Below are 16,167 nucleotides of genomic sequence, written 5' to 3'. Positions count from 1 at the left end.
CAGATGGCACCTGTATTGTGGAGCACCGTGCAAAACTGGTCCTTGTTGCGAGGGAAAACCAACGCCGTAGCCGTCCGGAGAGGAGAGTCTGCTTGGCTCTGGCTGCGGCTCCAGCGGCTCCTTCTCTGGAGGTGGGCAGCGGTCTGTCTGGGCCCTCGTACGGCTGATCGTGCCCCAAGATTGCCCTTGCAGTGCGCCTGCTCTCAGGTTCTGCTCATTTCAGTCCGCATCACGTCATGGAGGTTTTCGAGCCCTTTCTGAATCGTACAACAGCATTCCGTCAGCACCGTGTACCGCCGTGGGTTCAGCCATCCCCCAGCTGACGGGCAGCCCTTGGGCTACCAATTCTTTGCTGCCACCCAAAGGGCAGCTCCAGATATCTTTGTTCACGTGGGTCCTCGTCCCTCCCTTTTAAAAAATCTCTTCGGGATGAGCAGTGGTCGTGCTGGATCGCCGGGTGGGCCCAGTTTTATAGTCTTTGGCACAGCTCCGAATCGCTCTCCAGAACTGTTCGATCAGTCCAGAACTCCACCAGGAGGGCATCAGCGTCCCAATTTGGGCTTGTCCCCTCCGACGACATTTATCATTTTCCTTTAATGTCAGCCTGGCCAATCTGAGAGGTGTGAGGTGGTACCTCACGTGCATTTCCAGCTCTGACTATGCCACCCTCCCCTCTCCCTCAAACACTCCCAGTGACTCCCTGTTACCTCCTGGATCAAATTGAAACGCAAATGGCATTCAAGTTCTTAATAACCTGCCCAACTCCCTTCACATCTAGTCTTCCTACCCTTTGCCTGCCCCCAGCCCCACTCAAGTACTCTTAAAACACACACACACACACACACACACACACACACACACACAACCATTACCTTCTGTCTTAGAATTGATATAAAGCAGAAGAGTGGTAAAGTAAGAAGAGGTAGGTAATTGGGGTCAAGTGACTTGCCCAGGATCACACAGCTACAAAGCATCTGAGATCAAATTTGAACCCAGAACCTCCAGTCTCTGGGTCTGACTCTCAATCCACTGAGACACCTAGCTGCCTGCCTTGTACTTACTCTTAAGTCCTGGTGCACAAGCCTCAAAATGTTTCCTTGAACAAGAAACACCATCTCAAATCCAGGCACTTTTTCTTTTCTCTTTTTAAAACCCTCACCTACTGTCTTAGAATCAATACTATGTATTGGTTCTAAAGCAGAAGAGCAGTAAGAGCTAGGCAATGGGGGTGAAGTGACTTGCCCAAGGTCACATAAATAGGAAGTGTCTGAGGCCACATTTGAACCCAGGACCTCCTGTCTGTCAGCCTGGCTCTCCATCCACTGAGCCATCAAGCTGACCCTCACCCAGGCACTTTTTATTAATCCCGATTTCATATCCTTTACAGCTCATAGAATTGACTCCAAGACAGAAGGTAAAACCTTTTAAAATTATTTCAATGAGTTTAATAGTAGAAAACTGCTAAGTGGTTGTGTGACCCTGGGCAAGTCACTTTACCCTCATTGTCTAGCCCTCACTCATCTTCTGCCTTACCTTTTGTCTTGGAATTGATACTGAGTCCTGGTTCTAAGACAGAAATGTTAGGCAATGGGGGTGAAGTGACTTGCCCAGGGTCACATAGCTACAAAGTGTCCGAGATCACATTTTAACCCAGGACCTCCTATCTCCAGACCTGGTTCTCAATCTGCTGAACCACCTGGCTGCCCAGTAAGGCAGTAGGTTAGTTGGTTTTTTCAATAGTAGTCATCAGATCACATCTCCACAGGGATGATGAATGTGGGGAGTGGGCTGACCACAGGAAGGGGGTGCTGGTCTGGGAGATGATGCCCCTCTGAGGAGCTTGGATTTGCCTGCCCATGGGTGAGCTCTGTGAAAAGAAATTCTTGGTTCTCTTTGTCTATTCTGAGTTTATACTTGTGAAAAGGGAATACTTTGTTCTCTTTGCCTAGTTGGAGTTAAAACTTTGGTTAACACTAACTTAAGTACCCCTACTTAGTACCTCACTAGATTGTGAGGACAGGATTAACTCTCCTATCCTATACTTAACCCTAAAATAAGGGAAGTCCACAAACTTACTACAGGACTTACTTACTTACACTTACTTACACCTCCAAAAGGAAGACACCCCTACTTAAACTTAACTGGGGGAGATCTGCAACCCACATGCCAAACTGGGTGACAACTCAGAAACATGTGAATCCTAGGAGGAGAGTTAATACCTTTAGAGGTGAGAAATCAATTCCACAGACACTGCTCCTGGGCAGGGCTGCACAATATGGAAACTGTGATTGGCCTCTGTGAAGAGGGGCAGGGACACCATAAAAGCCATGAAATCCTTGGGCTGGGGCAGTCTGGTGAAGTTGAGTCTCCTGGAGATAGTCTTCAAGGGAATTTCACTGATTGTGACTTGGATCATGACTTCAACTTAGACTCCTGGACTACTTGGTTGGGTGAGAGAAAAGGCTGACTCCTTTCCTAGTTTCCTAAGAGACTAGCTTCCATCTTGGAGGAGGCCACATGGTTACTCACTATTGGCCCTCCTGGATGAGGACTAGGATAGGTATTTTCTCTAACCTCTTTCACATTTATCTACTTTATTGTTTCCCCTCTATTTTGGTAAAGAAACTTCTGACTTGAAATATAATAATTTTGGCGACCACGTTATTTCATATAATTTAAGTCCAACCATTAAATTTAACCTTAATAGCTCTCACTAATCTCCTCAGTCCAGTTCCCTCAGGGCATTTTTAGGGTCTCTAAGACAAGACTCCCAGGCAGGGAGAGATGACTTGGAGAAGATTCTTGGTCAGTCCTGGGGTTAGGACTGTAAACCTTAAAATTTCTTAGACTTGTGAATGTTGGAAATTTTACCATTGGAATGTGAACCCCATTGGCAAGGGAGGTTCCTCCTCCTCCCTTCTTAAGATTACTTTAGGACAGAAACCTTTTGCTGAACAATGGAAAGGGCTGCAGCATAGATCAAAATTTAAATATTCCAATCTCCACCCTACTCAGGGTAACAGGATTTAGGAAGGGCTGCAGCATAGATCAAAATTTAATTATTCCAATCTCCACCCTACTCAGGGTAACAGGATTTAGGAAGGGCTGCAGCATAGATCAAAATTTAATTATTCCAATCTCCACCCTACTCAGGGTAACAGGATTTAGGAAGGGCTGCAGCAAAGGATCAAGATTTAATTATTTGAGAATATGACCTTCAACAGACATGTGCAAAGCCACAGACCTCTGGGCGGTCCTGGGTTAAGGTAGAGCCACCATTGGCACAGGGAAGACATGGACAGTGATTGGTAGATGTGAGAACTGAGGGGAGGGAACTTGGTGGTTTTCCTTAAAGATAGCAGGGTCTGAGGTTGTGCTCGGAGAAGCTTGCTTGGAAGGAAGCTGGAGGTGGAGGCCCCTGAGACTGTTTCTCCATTTTGGTCATGTGAGTGATAGGGACTGATCTCTTTTCTTTGCCTCAGCTATCTAAGGGCTTGGGCCTTTTGGCCCAGCCTAAACAGAGGGGGTATTTAAGCCCTATTCCCTTCTCTCCCCTTTCTCTCTCCCTCTCTCTCTCTATCTCTAATACCTTTCTTCCTCCTGTTTGTAATTAAACTCCATAAAAGGTTGACTGCTGACTTGAGTTTTCATTTAGGAATTACATAGCTGAATTCCTTGGCGACCTTAAAATATATATATCAGTCTTTTAAAGTGATTTCCTTGTCACATTGTGGCTGACCACATGGGAGTCTAAAGAATTCCCTCAATAAACTTCTGAAATTCCTTGCCTTTTTACTCTACCGTCTCACCACTTAGTCCCTTTTAACAACAAACTTGGCTTAAAGACACAGCTGCTAGAACACGTGAGTAGAAAAAATTTTTTCTCTCTTCTCTTTTCTCCTTAAGTTAAATTGGAATCAGCAGTTTTTCTTTTTCTTCCCTTTAATCTTAAGGGCCAGCCAAGTAGCATAGTGGATAAAGAGCCAGGCCTAGAGACAGAAGGTCCTGGGTTCAAATCGGACCTTGGATACTTCCCAGCTGTGTGACTCTGATAGTTAGATAGAAAACAGCTGTTTTAAATCTCAGCAACAGGACCCTAAAGTCCTGGCTGGAAGAGCTGTTTCTAAATATCCTTTCCCTTAAGGAACAACTTCCTGGATTAAAAAAAAACCCCTGTGGAAAGTTTGTTGCTTTGCCCTGCTCCCCACGTGTTTTGTGAAATTACAAAATATATATATAAAAATGAGTACTACATTCTTTGACAATTATATGGCAGCTGAAGAATTAGGGGCATTGAGGAATGCAGGATACCTCCAAATTTTTATATTAATAGGTACTGTCATTTTTGTACTCCTCAATACTATATTTAGAGATGCTAAAATAAAAAAAATTGAGGATAAAATAGAAAAAAATGAGGATAAAATAGAAAATATTGAGGATAAAATAGAAAATATTGAGGATAAAATAGAAAATATTGAGGATAAAATAGAAAAAATGAGGATAAAATAGAAAATATTGAAGATAAAATAGGAAAAATTGAGGATAAAATGGGAAAAATTGAGGATAAAATGCAAGCCCAATTAGAAGATCTAAAAAGTTTCTTACAAGATCAATTGGCAAACACCCACTCTACCAGAAACAGACCTGTTTCTGAACCTTTGAATGAGGAAATTTCCTCCCCTGAAATAGAGATGGAAAACACCTTCCCTATAGCCCAGTTAACAGACTGCTTTTCTCATGCAGTGCAAATCTTGACTGAATTTAATCCCCAAAACCCTTCCTCTGCAATCCCAGTTTTTCATGTTCCCTCTCCTACAGAAAACCAAATTTCAACGCAAAGGAGATCTTGTCCTCCTAGAGAAACCTGTCCTTGTCAAACTGACCCACAGGTACAAAATTCAACTAGAGGCCTGTTTCCTCTAAGAGAAGTACCTGAAATAGGACGGAATGGGGATGTGGTGACTTTAAGACATAGGATACCGTTTACTCCCCAAGAAATAAATGAATTTACATGAAATATCCCCACATATGAACAAGATCCTTTTCAAGTAACAAAAAAGATGGGAGACATATTTTTTCAGTATAATCCATCTTACAAGGACGTTGAGAACTTACTACAGGCTTTTTTAAGTGAACGTGAAAAAAATAAAATAATTGCTCATGTCAACAAAACCCAGGGGCGTAATGCAGCACATTGGCCATCTCAGGATCCCGAATGGGACTATAACAATCCTGAGGATTATCTACAACTATACCGTTGTAGAGAGGCCATCCTCACGGCAATGAAGGAATGTGCAGACAGTACAGATAAGTGGATGGAACTGGAAAAAAATAAGCAAAAGGAAGAAGAATCACCCTCCAGATTTATGGATAGAATAATGGAGTTTGGGGACAGATACTTAGATTGGGATCTAACTAAAGAGAGTAGCTTAAGACAAGTTAGAAGGATCTTTGTAAATAACTCTTGCAAAGCAATTAAGAATTATTTTAGAACACAATGCCCAAGATAGTCAGATATGGACCTTGAAGAATTGTGAAAAACAGCTATATATGTTTTAAAGGGAAACAAAGAAAAGGAGGAAGAAAGGAATTAGAGAGAGAGAGAGAGAGGGAGAGAGAAAGGGGAGAGAAGGGAATAGGGCTTAAATACCCCCTCTGTTTAGGCTGGGCCAAAAGGCCCAAGCCCTTAGATAGCTGAGGCAAAGAAAAGAGATCAGTCCCTATCACTCACATGACCAAAATGGAGAAACAGTCTCAGGGGCCTCCACCTCCAGCTTCCTTCCAAGCAAGCTTCTCCGAGCACAACCTCAGACCCTGCTATCTTTAAGGAAAACCACCAAGTTCCCTCCCCTCAGTTCTCACATCTACCAATCACTGTCCATGTCTTCCCTGTGCCAATGGTGGCTCTACCTTAACCCAGGACCGCCCAGAGGTCTGTGGCTTTGCACATGTCTGTTGAAGGTCATATTCTCAAATAATTAAATCTTGATCCTTTGCTGCAGCCCTTCCTAAATCCTGTTACCCTGAGTAGGGTGGAGATTGGAATAATTAAATTTTGATCTATGCTGCAGCCCTTTCCATTGTTCAGCAAAAGGTTTCTGTCCTAAAGTAATCTTAAGAAGGGAGGAGGAGGAGGAACCTCCCTTGCCAATGGGGTTCACATTCCAATGGTGAAATTTCCAACATTCACAAGTCTAAGAAATTTTAAGGTTTACAGGACACAGCCCTTGGCTGAGGGAAGGTGCTGAGCAGAGCCAGGAGAGTGACATATATAGGGTAATGACAACATTATTGTGGAGATAAACAACTGGGAAAGGCTAGAGCTCAACCCCACACTGGCCAGTGGGGGTTCAGAGGACTGGCTGGGACTTGTGCTGCTCCTCCAGAGATGGAGCCCTTGGGGCCACTGGGGCCTTCGGTTCTGGCCTGTCCAGGAGCTTGTTTGTCAAGCTGGGAACCCAGAACTTGGTACTGGGATTCAAGACTTGAAGGAGAGGCCTAAGCTTTAGTGGGTGAATCTGGGGCAAGGGTTATGCTTAATGTAGCTGTGTGGTCTTAAAGAGTCAGTACCTTACTCCAGGTCTCAGTTTACCCTCCTGTAAAATCGGGGTAGGTTGAGGTTGAGGTTTAGATTGCCTGATGGCCGCAGCCCCACCTAGCTGACTTTCTTCCCATCTAGGAGCAGCTGCTGGAAGTTACTGAAAGGCAGATTTAGGCTTGAGATCAGGGAAAACCACCTAACCTTGAAAAGCATCCCCAAAGCAGAATCAGCTGCCTTCCTTAGTCTCTTAATAAACATGAATGAAGTATCTACTGTATGCCAGGTCTCCTCCTAAGAGCCAGGGATGCCAAGAAAAGCAGAAAATATTCCCTGCCCTCAAGGAGCTGCCTTCACAACCAAAGGGTCACCTCCCAGCCCATCTCTCTCTCCCTCCTCAGAATCAATCCCTGGTTTCATTCCCAACCCTGCTTAGGTCCCCTGCTGACTCCTTTCTCCACACAATTGTCTTTTCTGATCTGCCATGGGGCTGGTGCTCCCTCCCCTAGATTAGCTTCCTTTTCTTCTTTTTCTAATCACTCCCTCTCTCTAAATTATATATACATATATATATATATATATACATACATATATTTATTTATAAATGCCCAATTCCATGCAAAAACAATTTTAACATTAATTCTTAAGAATTTTGGGTTCTGGATTCTCTTTCTCTCTCCCTCCCACCATCCTTGAGAAGGCAAGTAATTTAATATAGGCCACACAAATGCAGTCATACACAATATATTTCCATAGTAGCCATATGGTAAAAGGAAATACAGATCTCTCTCTCTCTCTCTCTCTCTCTCTCTCTCTCTCTCACACACACACACACACACACACACACACACACACACACACACATGCAAACAATGCAGAAGAAAAGTAAGGTGAAAAAAAAAGTCTGCTTCCATCTGCCTTCATGCTCCATCACTTCTTTCTCTGGAGACAGATGCATTTCTTTGGACTTGTCTGGGATCATTGTATTGCTGAGAAGAGCTAAGTCTCTTACAGTTGATCATCAGACAATGCTGCTAGTATTGTGTAGTGTTTTGGTTCTGCTTATTTCACTTTGCATCAGTTCATGAAGGTTTTTCCAGGTTTTTCTGAAACTACCTTGTTCATCATTTCTATTATTATTATTATTACTATTATAATATTCCCCCAATGACTGAACAAACTGTGATATATAATGGTGCTGGAATACGATTGTGTTATAAAGGAATGATGAACTGCTTAATTTCTATAAGAACTAGAAAGATCTGCATGAACTGCTGCAAAGTGAAATAAGAACATTTCACACAGTAATTGAAACATTGTGGGACGATCAAATATGATTGACTTTGCTACTATCAGCAATGATCCAGGACAATTCTGAGGGACTTATAAGAAAGGATACTATCCACATCCAGAGAAAGAACTGTGGGAACGGAAACATAAAAGAAAACTATCTGTTTATTTTTATTTTTAAGTTTATTTTTAGTTTAAAAGATTATTCTATTACAAAAATGAATAATATGAAAATAGGTTTTGAGTGATAATACATGTATAATCCAGTGGAATTCCTTGCTAACTCTGGGAGGAGGGAAGGGAGACGGGAGAGGGACAACATGAATCATGTAACCACAGGAAAAATTAAAAAATATTAAAAAAAAAACAAAATTATTATATTCCCCCATTACATGGAAACAGAATTTTAAAAATTGTTTTCTGACATTTTGCAATCCATGATCTTTCCCTCCCTTCTTCCCCTTTCCGCTCCCCAAGATGGCAGGCAATATGATGTAATATATGTTATCATATAATACAGATTTCTACATTTATCATGTTATGAAAGAAGACATATCATTTATATTAGGGAAAAAAACTCATGAAGGAAATAAAGTAGAAAATGGTTTGCTTCAATCTGCATTCAGACTTCCTCAGTTCCTTCTAAGGCAATGAATAGCCTGTTTTACCCTTGGAGTCCCTTGGAGGTGTCTTGGATCCTTGTCTTGTTGATAATAGCTGTCATTCACAGTTGATCATGCATTATTGCTGTTACTGTATACAAAGTTCTCTTGCTTCTGCTCACTTCACTTTGTATTAGTTTATCCAAGTCTTTCCAGGATTTTATGTGAACCTCTTGTTTGTCATTTCTTATGGTACAGCAGGGTTCCACTGCAAGTATACATACTACAACTTGTTCAGTCATTCCCTCACTGATGGACAACCCTTCAGTTTCTAATTCTTTACCATCACAAAAAGAGCTGCTAGAAATATTTGGCATAAGTAGGTCCTTTTCTCCTCTCCTTGATCTCTTTGGGATATAGACCTAGTAGTAGTATTGCTGGGTATGCACAATTTAATAGCCCTTTGGGTATGGCTCCAAATTGCTCTCTGGAGTGGTTGTTTCTGTTCACAACTCCACCAACAATGTATTAGTGTCGCCAAATTTCCACCACCCCTCCAACTACTCATCACTTTTTATAGCACAATAGGATCTTATCACAAACATAACTCATTCAGCCATTCCCCAATGATGGGCACCACTTCAATTTCCAATGCTTTGCTACCCTAAAATGAGCTACTATATATATATATATATATATATATATTTACATATAGATCCTTCCTCCCCACCCTAACCCCCACATCTTTGGAATATAGACCTAACAGTGGCATAGCTGGGTCATAGGCTATGTACAGTACATACCCTTTGGGGCATGGTTCCCAATCGCTCTCCAGAATGGATAGCTCAGGACACAGCTCCACCAACAGTATATCAGGGTCACAGTTTTCTCACACCCCCTTCAACCACAGTCCTTTTCCTTTTCTGGCACATTCAGAGCGATAGTTTTGGTTCCTTGTTGCTTATTCTAATTCTTTCAGTTTCTTTTTCTTCTCTTGTGAATATAGGCAGCATCCCCAGTCCAATACTGAATAACAGTGCTGATAACAAGCATCCTTGCTGCATCCCTGATTTTACTGGGAAGGCTTCTAGCTTTTAGGGAGAGAATGTTTGCAGATAGTCAGAGAGAGATACTGCTTATCTTTTCAAAGAATGCTCCATTTATTCCTATGCTCTCCAGTGTCAAAAGCTTCTTCTGCATCAATTAGGTGGTCGCTGCTTTTGTTATTGATATGCTCAATCATGCCGATAGATAGTTTCCCCAATATTAAACCAGCCCTGCATTCCTGGTGTAAATCCCATGTTCAGAAAGAGCCTGAACATAGATCTGAGTTGATCAGACTTTATTGTGAGCTTGCAAGTCACACTCAGTCAGAGGTTTACACACCCAGCATGCCCCGAAACCCTGATCATTGTAGTTGACAGATATTTATAGATTCAAAAAGACATTACAGGAAGAGAGTTTATGTAAAAGACTTTCATTTCCCAAAGGGGTGAGGAGGTACACTTTTTGCCCAGGTTTCCCCATCTAGATGTATGTGATCTGATAAGATAGATCACAGAAGGACAACGAGAACATGATAAAGCCATAGAAAGTTTGGTCTTTGCACCAAGAAGCTTAGGCTTTGTACTAGAACTCAACTGTTTCTGTACCAGATCTTGGGGTGTAATTTTAAGGTCATCTTTCCGTGTGTCCCAAGATGCTGTGGCAAGACTTCAGGTATTTGTTAACAGACTCAAGCAACACTATGGCCTGTGGGTGTTTGTAAGGTCTGCCATCCCTCTCAAGGTCAGAGATTATAAAGATCAATATTCATATGTACTTAATTATCCTTACTATTCGATTGAATGACTTATGGTAACTTTCACAGTCAAGGAACAACTGAAACTATCACTTGCTATTAAATCAACAGTTATAACTCATCAACTTTCAACTAGAATTTATTGGATTATATGAAAAAGGGCTTAATTGAAACAATGATTATAATCCAGCTTAAGCTAATTTAATGAAGTTATTCTTTTTGCTGACTGGGTTATACTATATGATCCTTGTGACAGATTGCTGTTATCTCCTTGCTAGTATTTTATTTAAAATTTTTGCATCAATATTCATTAGAGAAATTGGTCTATAGTTTTCTTTCTCTGTTTTAGGGCTTCCTGGTTTAAGTATCAGAGCCCTTTTTAGAAAAGGAATTTAGTAGGACTCCTTTGCTTATTTCCCCACAAAGCTTATACAGTGTTGGAACTAATTTATTCTTTACATTTTTGGTAGCATTCAATTGTGAATCCATCTGGGTCCTTAGGGAGTTCAGGGATGACTCATTCAATTTCTTTTCTTAAGTCAACGTTATTTAAGTATTCTATTTCCTCTTCTATTTATCTGGGCAATTTATATTTTTGTAAATATTCATCTGTTTCACTTAGATTGTCACACTTATTGGCACATAATTTGGCAAAATAGCTCCTAATAATTGCTTTCATTTCCTCTTCATTGGTTTTCTTTTCAATCAATCTATGAGGAGCCATTCAAAGGCGTATCGATTTTATTGATTTTTTTCATAAAAACAGCTCCTAGTTTCATTAATTCACTGGGTTTTTTACTTTCACTTTTGCTCATCTCTCCTTTGATTTTCAAGATTTTCAATTTGATGTTGAAACAGAGATTTTTAATTGTTCTTTTTCCACTTGCATGGCCAATTCCTTATTGATCTGCTCTCTCTGTTTAATTAATGTAAGCCTTTAGTGATATACACCCCTCCCCCCTTGGTTACATCCCATAAACGTTGGTATTTTGTCTCAGGGTCAGCATCATTCTCTTTAGTGAAGTTATCTATGGTTTCTATGGCTATCCTTCTTTAGGATTATCTCCTTCAGTTTCCAGGAGTTTGTTATCTAGCTCTCCTTGACGTCATCTTTGCTGCATTCTCCCAACGCTGCGTTGGGCTGTTGCTCTGAGCTGGGGTCCCTGGGCCAATTCCCGCCTCCCCCTCCCAATGGAAGGGCCTTCGGGGTCCTGGAAGGTCCATCCTCCTGACCAGACCTGGAGGTTCAGGGTCCGAGTGCAGATCGGGGCAGGGCCTTTGGTCCCCGCAGAAGTCTTCTGGTGGCATCCTGGCTTCTGGGAAAATATGGGTTCTTCGTAACCTTTCCCCTCCGGGCACCTCCAGCGTTTATTATTCGCCTATTGCATGCCTGGTGTACAGAGGAGAACGAGCCCGGCCTGGCCACAAGGGCAGAATAGCCGGGCTGGGAGCTAACTTGGGAATGTTAGCCCCACGGGGGGGGGGGGGGGGGTGGCCCAGCACCTGGCCCACTTAAGGCACTTGTGGGATGCTAGTGGGAAGCACACGGATTGTACTGTACCCGGTCCCCGCGTGTGGGCTTCTCTGGGAACCTGCGAAAGGGGTGAGAGGGGGCGGTGACAGCGAACAAAGATGCGACCCCTTTAAGAGGAAAGCGCGGGAGCCCGAAAGGGGCGGGGCTTCCATAGACACGTGCGAAGTTTGCTTACCAGGGGCCGGGCGTGTCACGTGATAGGGGCGGTGCGCGGGCAGGGATGGGGCCGGGCTCGTCACGTGACGGACGGTGGGCGGGACCAAAGGGACGCTTTTGCCTCCCGGGCGCGCCCGGCCACAGGCGGCGGCAGCGGAGGCAGTGGAGCGATGGACGGCTCCGGAGAGCAGCCGCGAGGCGGGGGTGATCTGGGTACGGACGCGCTGGGGCAGTGGGGCCAAGGAGAAGCGAGGACAGGCCGCGGGGTCGGGGCTCGGTGGCTCCTTGCCGGGGTCCAGCCTCCGGCCCCTGCCCAGGTTGGGGCCTGCCCGGACTTGCCGCCGGATAGGGAGGGAGCGAGTCGGGGCCGGGCCGTCCCTCGACCCTCGCGTCTTCCTTCCGCAGGGGCCACAAGCTCGGAGCAGATCATGAGGACCGGAGCCGTGCTGCTGCAGGGGTGAGCGGGGAGTCCCGGGCTGGGGCGGGGCCGGGCCCGAGCGAGGGACCCGGGGGGCTCAGCGCCCCCTCCTCTACCTACAGGTTTATCCAGGACCGGGCGGGCCGAGTGGCGGGGGGTGCCCCCGAGCTGCTCCTGGACTCCATGGGGGACTCGGCCCCGCTGCCTTCAGACCCCAGGACCAAGCGGCTTACCGAGTGCCTGCGGAGGATCGGGGACGAGCTGGACAGCAACATGGAGCTTCAGAGGTAGCTGGCCCCTGGGGCCCCCTCAATGCTACCGCCCCCTGTGGCCTCCGGAGCTCGAACGTTGCCCCCCAGCCTTGCCCCGCCCCCTCTGCCTAGCCCTCCTGGAGTGGTACCCCCCCAGGGCCCCTCTCCACGTTGCTCCCCCTCCAGCCCCGCCCCACTCCCCATCTCAGTCCCCCGGGCCCCCTTCAGTGTCCCCCCCCCTCGCCCCAGGATGATCGCCGCGGTGGAGACCGACTCCCCCCGGGAGGTGTTCTTCCGAGTGGCAGCCGAGATGTTTTCCGATGGGAACTTCAACTGGGGGCGGGTGGTGGCCCTCTTCTATTTTGCCAGCAAGCTGGTGCTCAAGGTGCGTGTGGATGGGGGCGGGGGGCGGGGCCAGGGTGGGCCGCGCCTCTCCGCCTAACCCCTCACTCACGCCCCCAGGCGCTTTGCACCAAGGTCCCGGAGCTGATCCGAACCATAGTGGGCTGGACCCTAGATTTCTTGAGAGAACGGCTGCTCACCTGGATCCAGGAACAGGGTGGCTGGGTGAGCACCCGCCCCACCCCCTCTTCCCTCCTTCCTTTGGCCTCCCAGTGACCCCAAGTGCTGGCGGCCCCCCTCCCCTTCCCTCTTGGCCCTCGACTTCCTGGTAATCTCGAGGCCTCTCCCCGCAGGACGGCCTCCTCTCTTACTTCGGGACACCAACTTGGCAGACAGTGACCATCTTCGTGGCTGGCATCCTCACCGCTTCCCTTACCATCTGGAAGATGTCCTAGGGAGGGCTTGGGGGCCTGGCTGCCCCCACCCTCATGCGGGCTCTCTTTGGACTGTCTGTTTTTAGGCTAAATTATGGGTTTTCCAACGTGGGGGGAGGGGAGGGGAGGGAGAGAGGGAGGCACATTTTTCTTACTTTTGTAATTATTTTGGGGAGTGTCCCAGGGCCTCTGGTAGTGCCCCAAAGGATGTTTGGGCTAAGGGGTGGTGCCACGAGTGTTAACCTTGGCCAATAAACATCAGCTTTGGAGCAGGTTTTGCCGAGGTGCTTCTGTTACTGTGCTCCTGGGGTCCAGGCCTCAGTTTCCCCTTCTGTAAAAGCAGGCAGGGTGAGGCCAGGAGCTTTTCCTGCATCTGGGCCTGGACCAGTTCACTTCCCTGTTGGCACCTGGCTCCCGTGTGGCTGGGGCAGGAAGGTGGGGCCTGGCTCTGGTCAAAGGCCGTGCAGGAAGGTCCCTGCTAGGGCTGAGTGGGGGAGTTGGTGAATGGATAAACCGAAGCCCCCACTGACCCAGCTTAGAGGCAGCGGAAGAAAACTGGGGAGATTCTGGGGGCTCCCAGAGGCCAGACACAGCAACTACCAGGAAGAATTGAGGGGTCAGGCAGCCAATCAACAAACACCTGTTAAGGCTTCCTGTGAGCTAGGCACTCTGCTGAGGCAAGGAGATAAGAGTGCGAGCTCCCATTCTAATGGGGAGACAGCAAAGCCACAGCTGCGCCTATGATACACCGAGTGCTACATAGGGCAGACCGGCCGGCAGCCTGGGAGGAGGAGGCCATCTCTCCCCTCCATCGGATCAGCGTCCCCACACAAGGGGAAGTTCCTACTAATGAGGAGTCACACACCCCCCCCAGCTGCGCTGGGCATGACTCAGCACTGTCCCCTCTGTCCTGAGCTCAGCATGACTCAGCTCACCCCCCCCTCCATCCCGAACACATCAACAACAGCCCGGGGCTAGATCCAGAAACCCCTCATTCCCCACGGTCCTGGGGCCATGGCTACAGCAGAGACCCAGGGTCTGTGTTCAAGTTCGGCCCCCGGTGCCCACTGTCTACTTTCGGACAGTTCCCGACATTCTGGGTCTCGGTTTCCATTTGGTCCCATAAGGGACCATTTAAAGGTGGAGGGGGAAGAGCAGCCCTACAGAGTCCGTCTGGCCAGCCCCATCAATCCTTTCGTTCACCCCGCCCCTCTGGAGGTCTGAACTTGGCCCGGACCCGCACGTGACCGTCCCCCTCCTCCCCCCCCTCTAGCGCGCGCGCAGTCCCTCTCCCCGCTTTCCCGCCTCTAGTCCGGAGCAGCCCGAGCTCCTCCATTGGCTGCCTGTTCCCCGGATTCTCGCTCTGCGCTTCGGGATTGGACTGTGGCCCGCAGGCCCCGCCCTCGCCCCGCCCCATATATGGAGCTATAAGAACTCGGCCCCGGGCTACTGCTTTACACCGCGTTTCCCGGATCTGGTTCTTGCTTCAACAGTGTTTGGACGGAACCTATCCGGAACCTCTCGTCTTCCTGCAGCCCACCATCCCCTGGGGCTCCAGCCGTCACCAGCTTCCGGGACCAGCTGCCACTAGCATCCGGGACCAACCCCCTCTCCGCCGTCGGTGCCATGAGTTCCACATCCCAGATCCGCCAGAACTACTCCCCCGAGGCCGAGGCCGCTGTCAACCGCCTGGCCAACCTCTTCCTGCAGGCCTCCTACACCTACCTGTCCCTGGTGAGGCTCGGGACGCCCTTCCCCTAATTCCTCGGCCTGCGCGCCACCTTGGGCCCCGCGGCCAGGGCCCTTGCGCCCAGCACCCACCAGGACTGCGCATGCCCGAGCCCCGCGCGCGCCCCTCGTTCCTACGAAGCTCCTGTTCCTCTGCCGCGCGCCCTTTGTTCTTGTTTAGTCAGGGAGGAAAAATCGCGGGGGTGGCTGGAGTTGGCGCGCAGGCGCGCATCCCCTCCTTCCCTGCCACCCACCGCTTTGTTTACCCTAGGGTTTCTATTTCGACCGGGACGATGTCGCTCTGGCCAAGATGTCGAGCTTTTTCCGGGAACTGTCCCGGGAGAAGCGCGAGGCCGCTGAGCGCCTCCTCCGCCTCCAGAACCAACGTGGAGGCCGCGTGCACCTCCAAGCTGTGGTGGTAGGTAGCTGGACTACCAGCCTCAGGGGCCCCCAAGGGCTTTTGGGTAGTGAAGTTCCTTGGGCACTCCTGCTTCTAACTCCTGTCTTCTCCTCAGAAACCTGCCCAAGATGAGTGGGGCGGCAGCAGAGATGCCATTGAGTCCGCCCTCAACCTGGAAAAGGGCCTGAACCAGACCCTCCTGAAACTGCACGCCCTGGCTTCCAGCCAGGGGGATCCTCACGTAAGTAGCCCAGAGGCGGGCCTGGCAGGGTGCCCCACCCCCCTTTTCCCTCCATCCCGCTCATGGGCTCTTATCTCTCATAGCTCTGTGACTTCCTGGAAAGCCACTATCTGGAGGAGGAGGCGAAGCTGCTGAAGCGTCTGGGTGACCACCTGACCTCCCTGGGTCATGTGCAAAGCCAGGGCGGCCTGGGCGAGTACCTGTTTGAGAGACTGAGCCTGAATGACGACTAGGGGGGCTTAAGCAAAGGGGTGCAGTGCCCCCAAATAAAGCTCATTAGTTTGCCCTCAGTGGGGTGCCACCCGACCTGTGTGTTCTTCCTTGGGCTGGGCAACGCCCCTGTTTATAGTCCTGCCTGGGGCTCCAGATCAGATCCTAAGCCTTTGACTACAGCCGCTGGCCAGATAAGCAGCTCTGGCAGCACTCCGGTCT

The 16,167-nt window shown here is 48.0% G+C and overlaps 2 protein-coding genes across 2 annotated transcripts; both read left to right on the top strand.

Moving 5' to 3' along the window:
* Positions 1-11,946: 11,946 nt before the first annotated feature.
* On the top strand, positions 11,947-13,640 carry BAX (BCL2 associated X, apoptosis regulator). Its single transcript, XM_007492680.3, has 6 exons — positions 11,947-12,134; positions 12,327-12,378; positions 12,462-12,626; positions 12,840-12,975; positions 13,053-13,157; positions 13,286-13,640. The coding sequence occupies exons 1-6, from the start codon at positions 12,092-12,094 to the stop codon at positions 13,385-13,387; spliced, it is 603 nt and encodes a 200-aa protein (XP_007492742.1). The 5' UTR covers positions 11,947-12,091; the 3' UTR covers positions 13,388-13,640.
* A 1,013-nt stretch (positions 13,641-14,653) lies between these two features.
* FTL (ferritin light chain) lies at positions 14,654-16,041 on the top strand. Its single transcript, XM_007492681.3, has 4 exons — positions 14,654-15,100; positions 15,366-15,512; positions 15,610-15,735; positions 15,819-16,041. The coding sequence occupies exons 1-4, from the start codon at positions 14,993-14,995 to the stop codon at positions 15,966-15,968; spliced, it is 531 nt and encodes a 176-aa protein (XP_007492743.1). The 5' UTR covers positions 14,654-14,992; the 3' UTR covers positions 15,969-16,041.
* Positions 16,042-16,167: the final 126 nt, after the last annotated feature.

Source organism: Monodelphis domestica, chromosome 4, assembly GCF_027887165.1.
Source record: "Monodelphis domestica isolate mMonDom1 chromosome 4, mMonDom1.pri, whole genome shotgun sequence".
Classification (NCBI taxonomy): Eukaryota; Metazoa; Chordata; class Mammalia; order Didelphimorphia; family Didelphidae; genus Monodelphis; species Monodelphis domestica.
Note: the sequence above shows the minus strand (reverse complement) of the source record. Positions and strands in the feature narration are given on the sequence as shown.

Coding starts and splice junctions, on each gene's coding strand:
- FTL (XM_007492681.3), top strand. CDS start 14,993: ATGAGTTCCACATCCCAGATCCGCCAGAACTACTCCCCCGAGGCCGAG. Junction 15,101..15,365: donor CCTACACCTACCTGTCCCTG/GTGAGGCTCGGG, acceptor TGTTTACCCTAG/GGTTTCTATTTCGACCGGGA. Junction 15,736..15,818: donor CCAGCCAGGGGGATCCTCAC/GTAAGTAGCCCA, acceptor TATCTCTCATAG/CTCTGTGACTTCCTGGAAAG.
- BAX (XM_007492680.3), top strand. CDS start 12,092: ATGGACGGCTCCGGAGAGCAGCCGCGAGGCGGGGGTGATCTGG. Junction 12,627..12,839: donor AGCAACATGGAGCTTCAGAG/GTAGCTGGCCCC, acceptor CCCTCGCCCCAG/GATGATCGCCGCGGTGGAGA. Junction 13,158..13,285: donor TCCAGGAACAGGGTGGCTGG/GTGAGCACCCGC, acceptor CTCTCCCCGCAG/GACGGCCTCCTCTCTTACTT.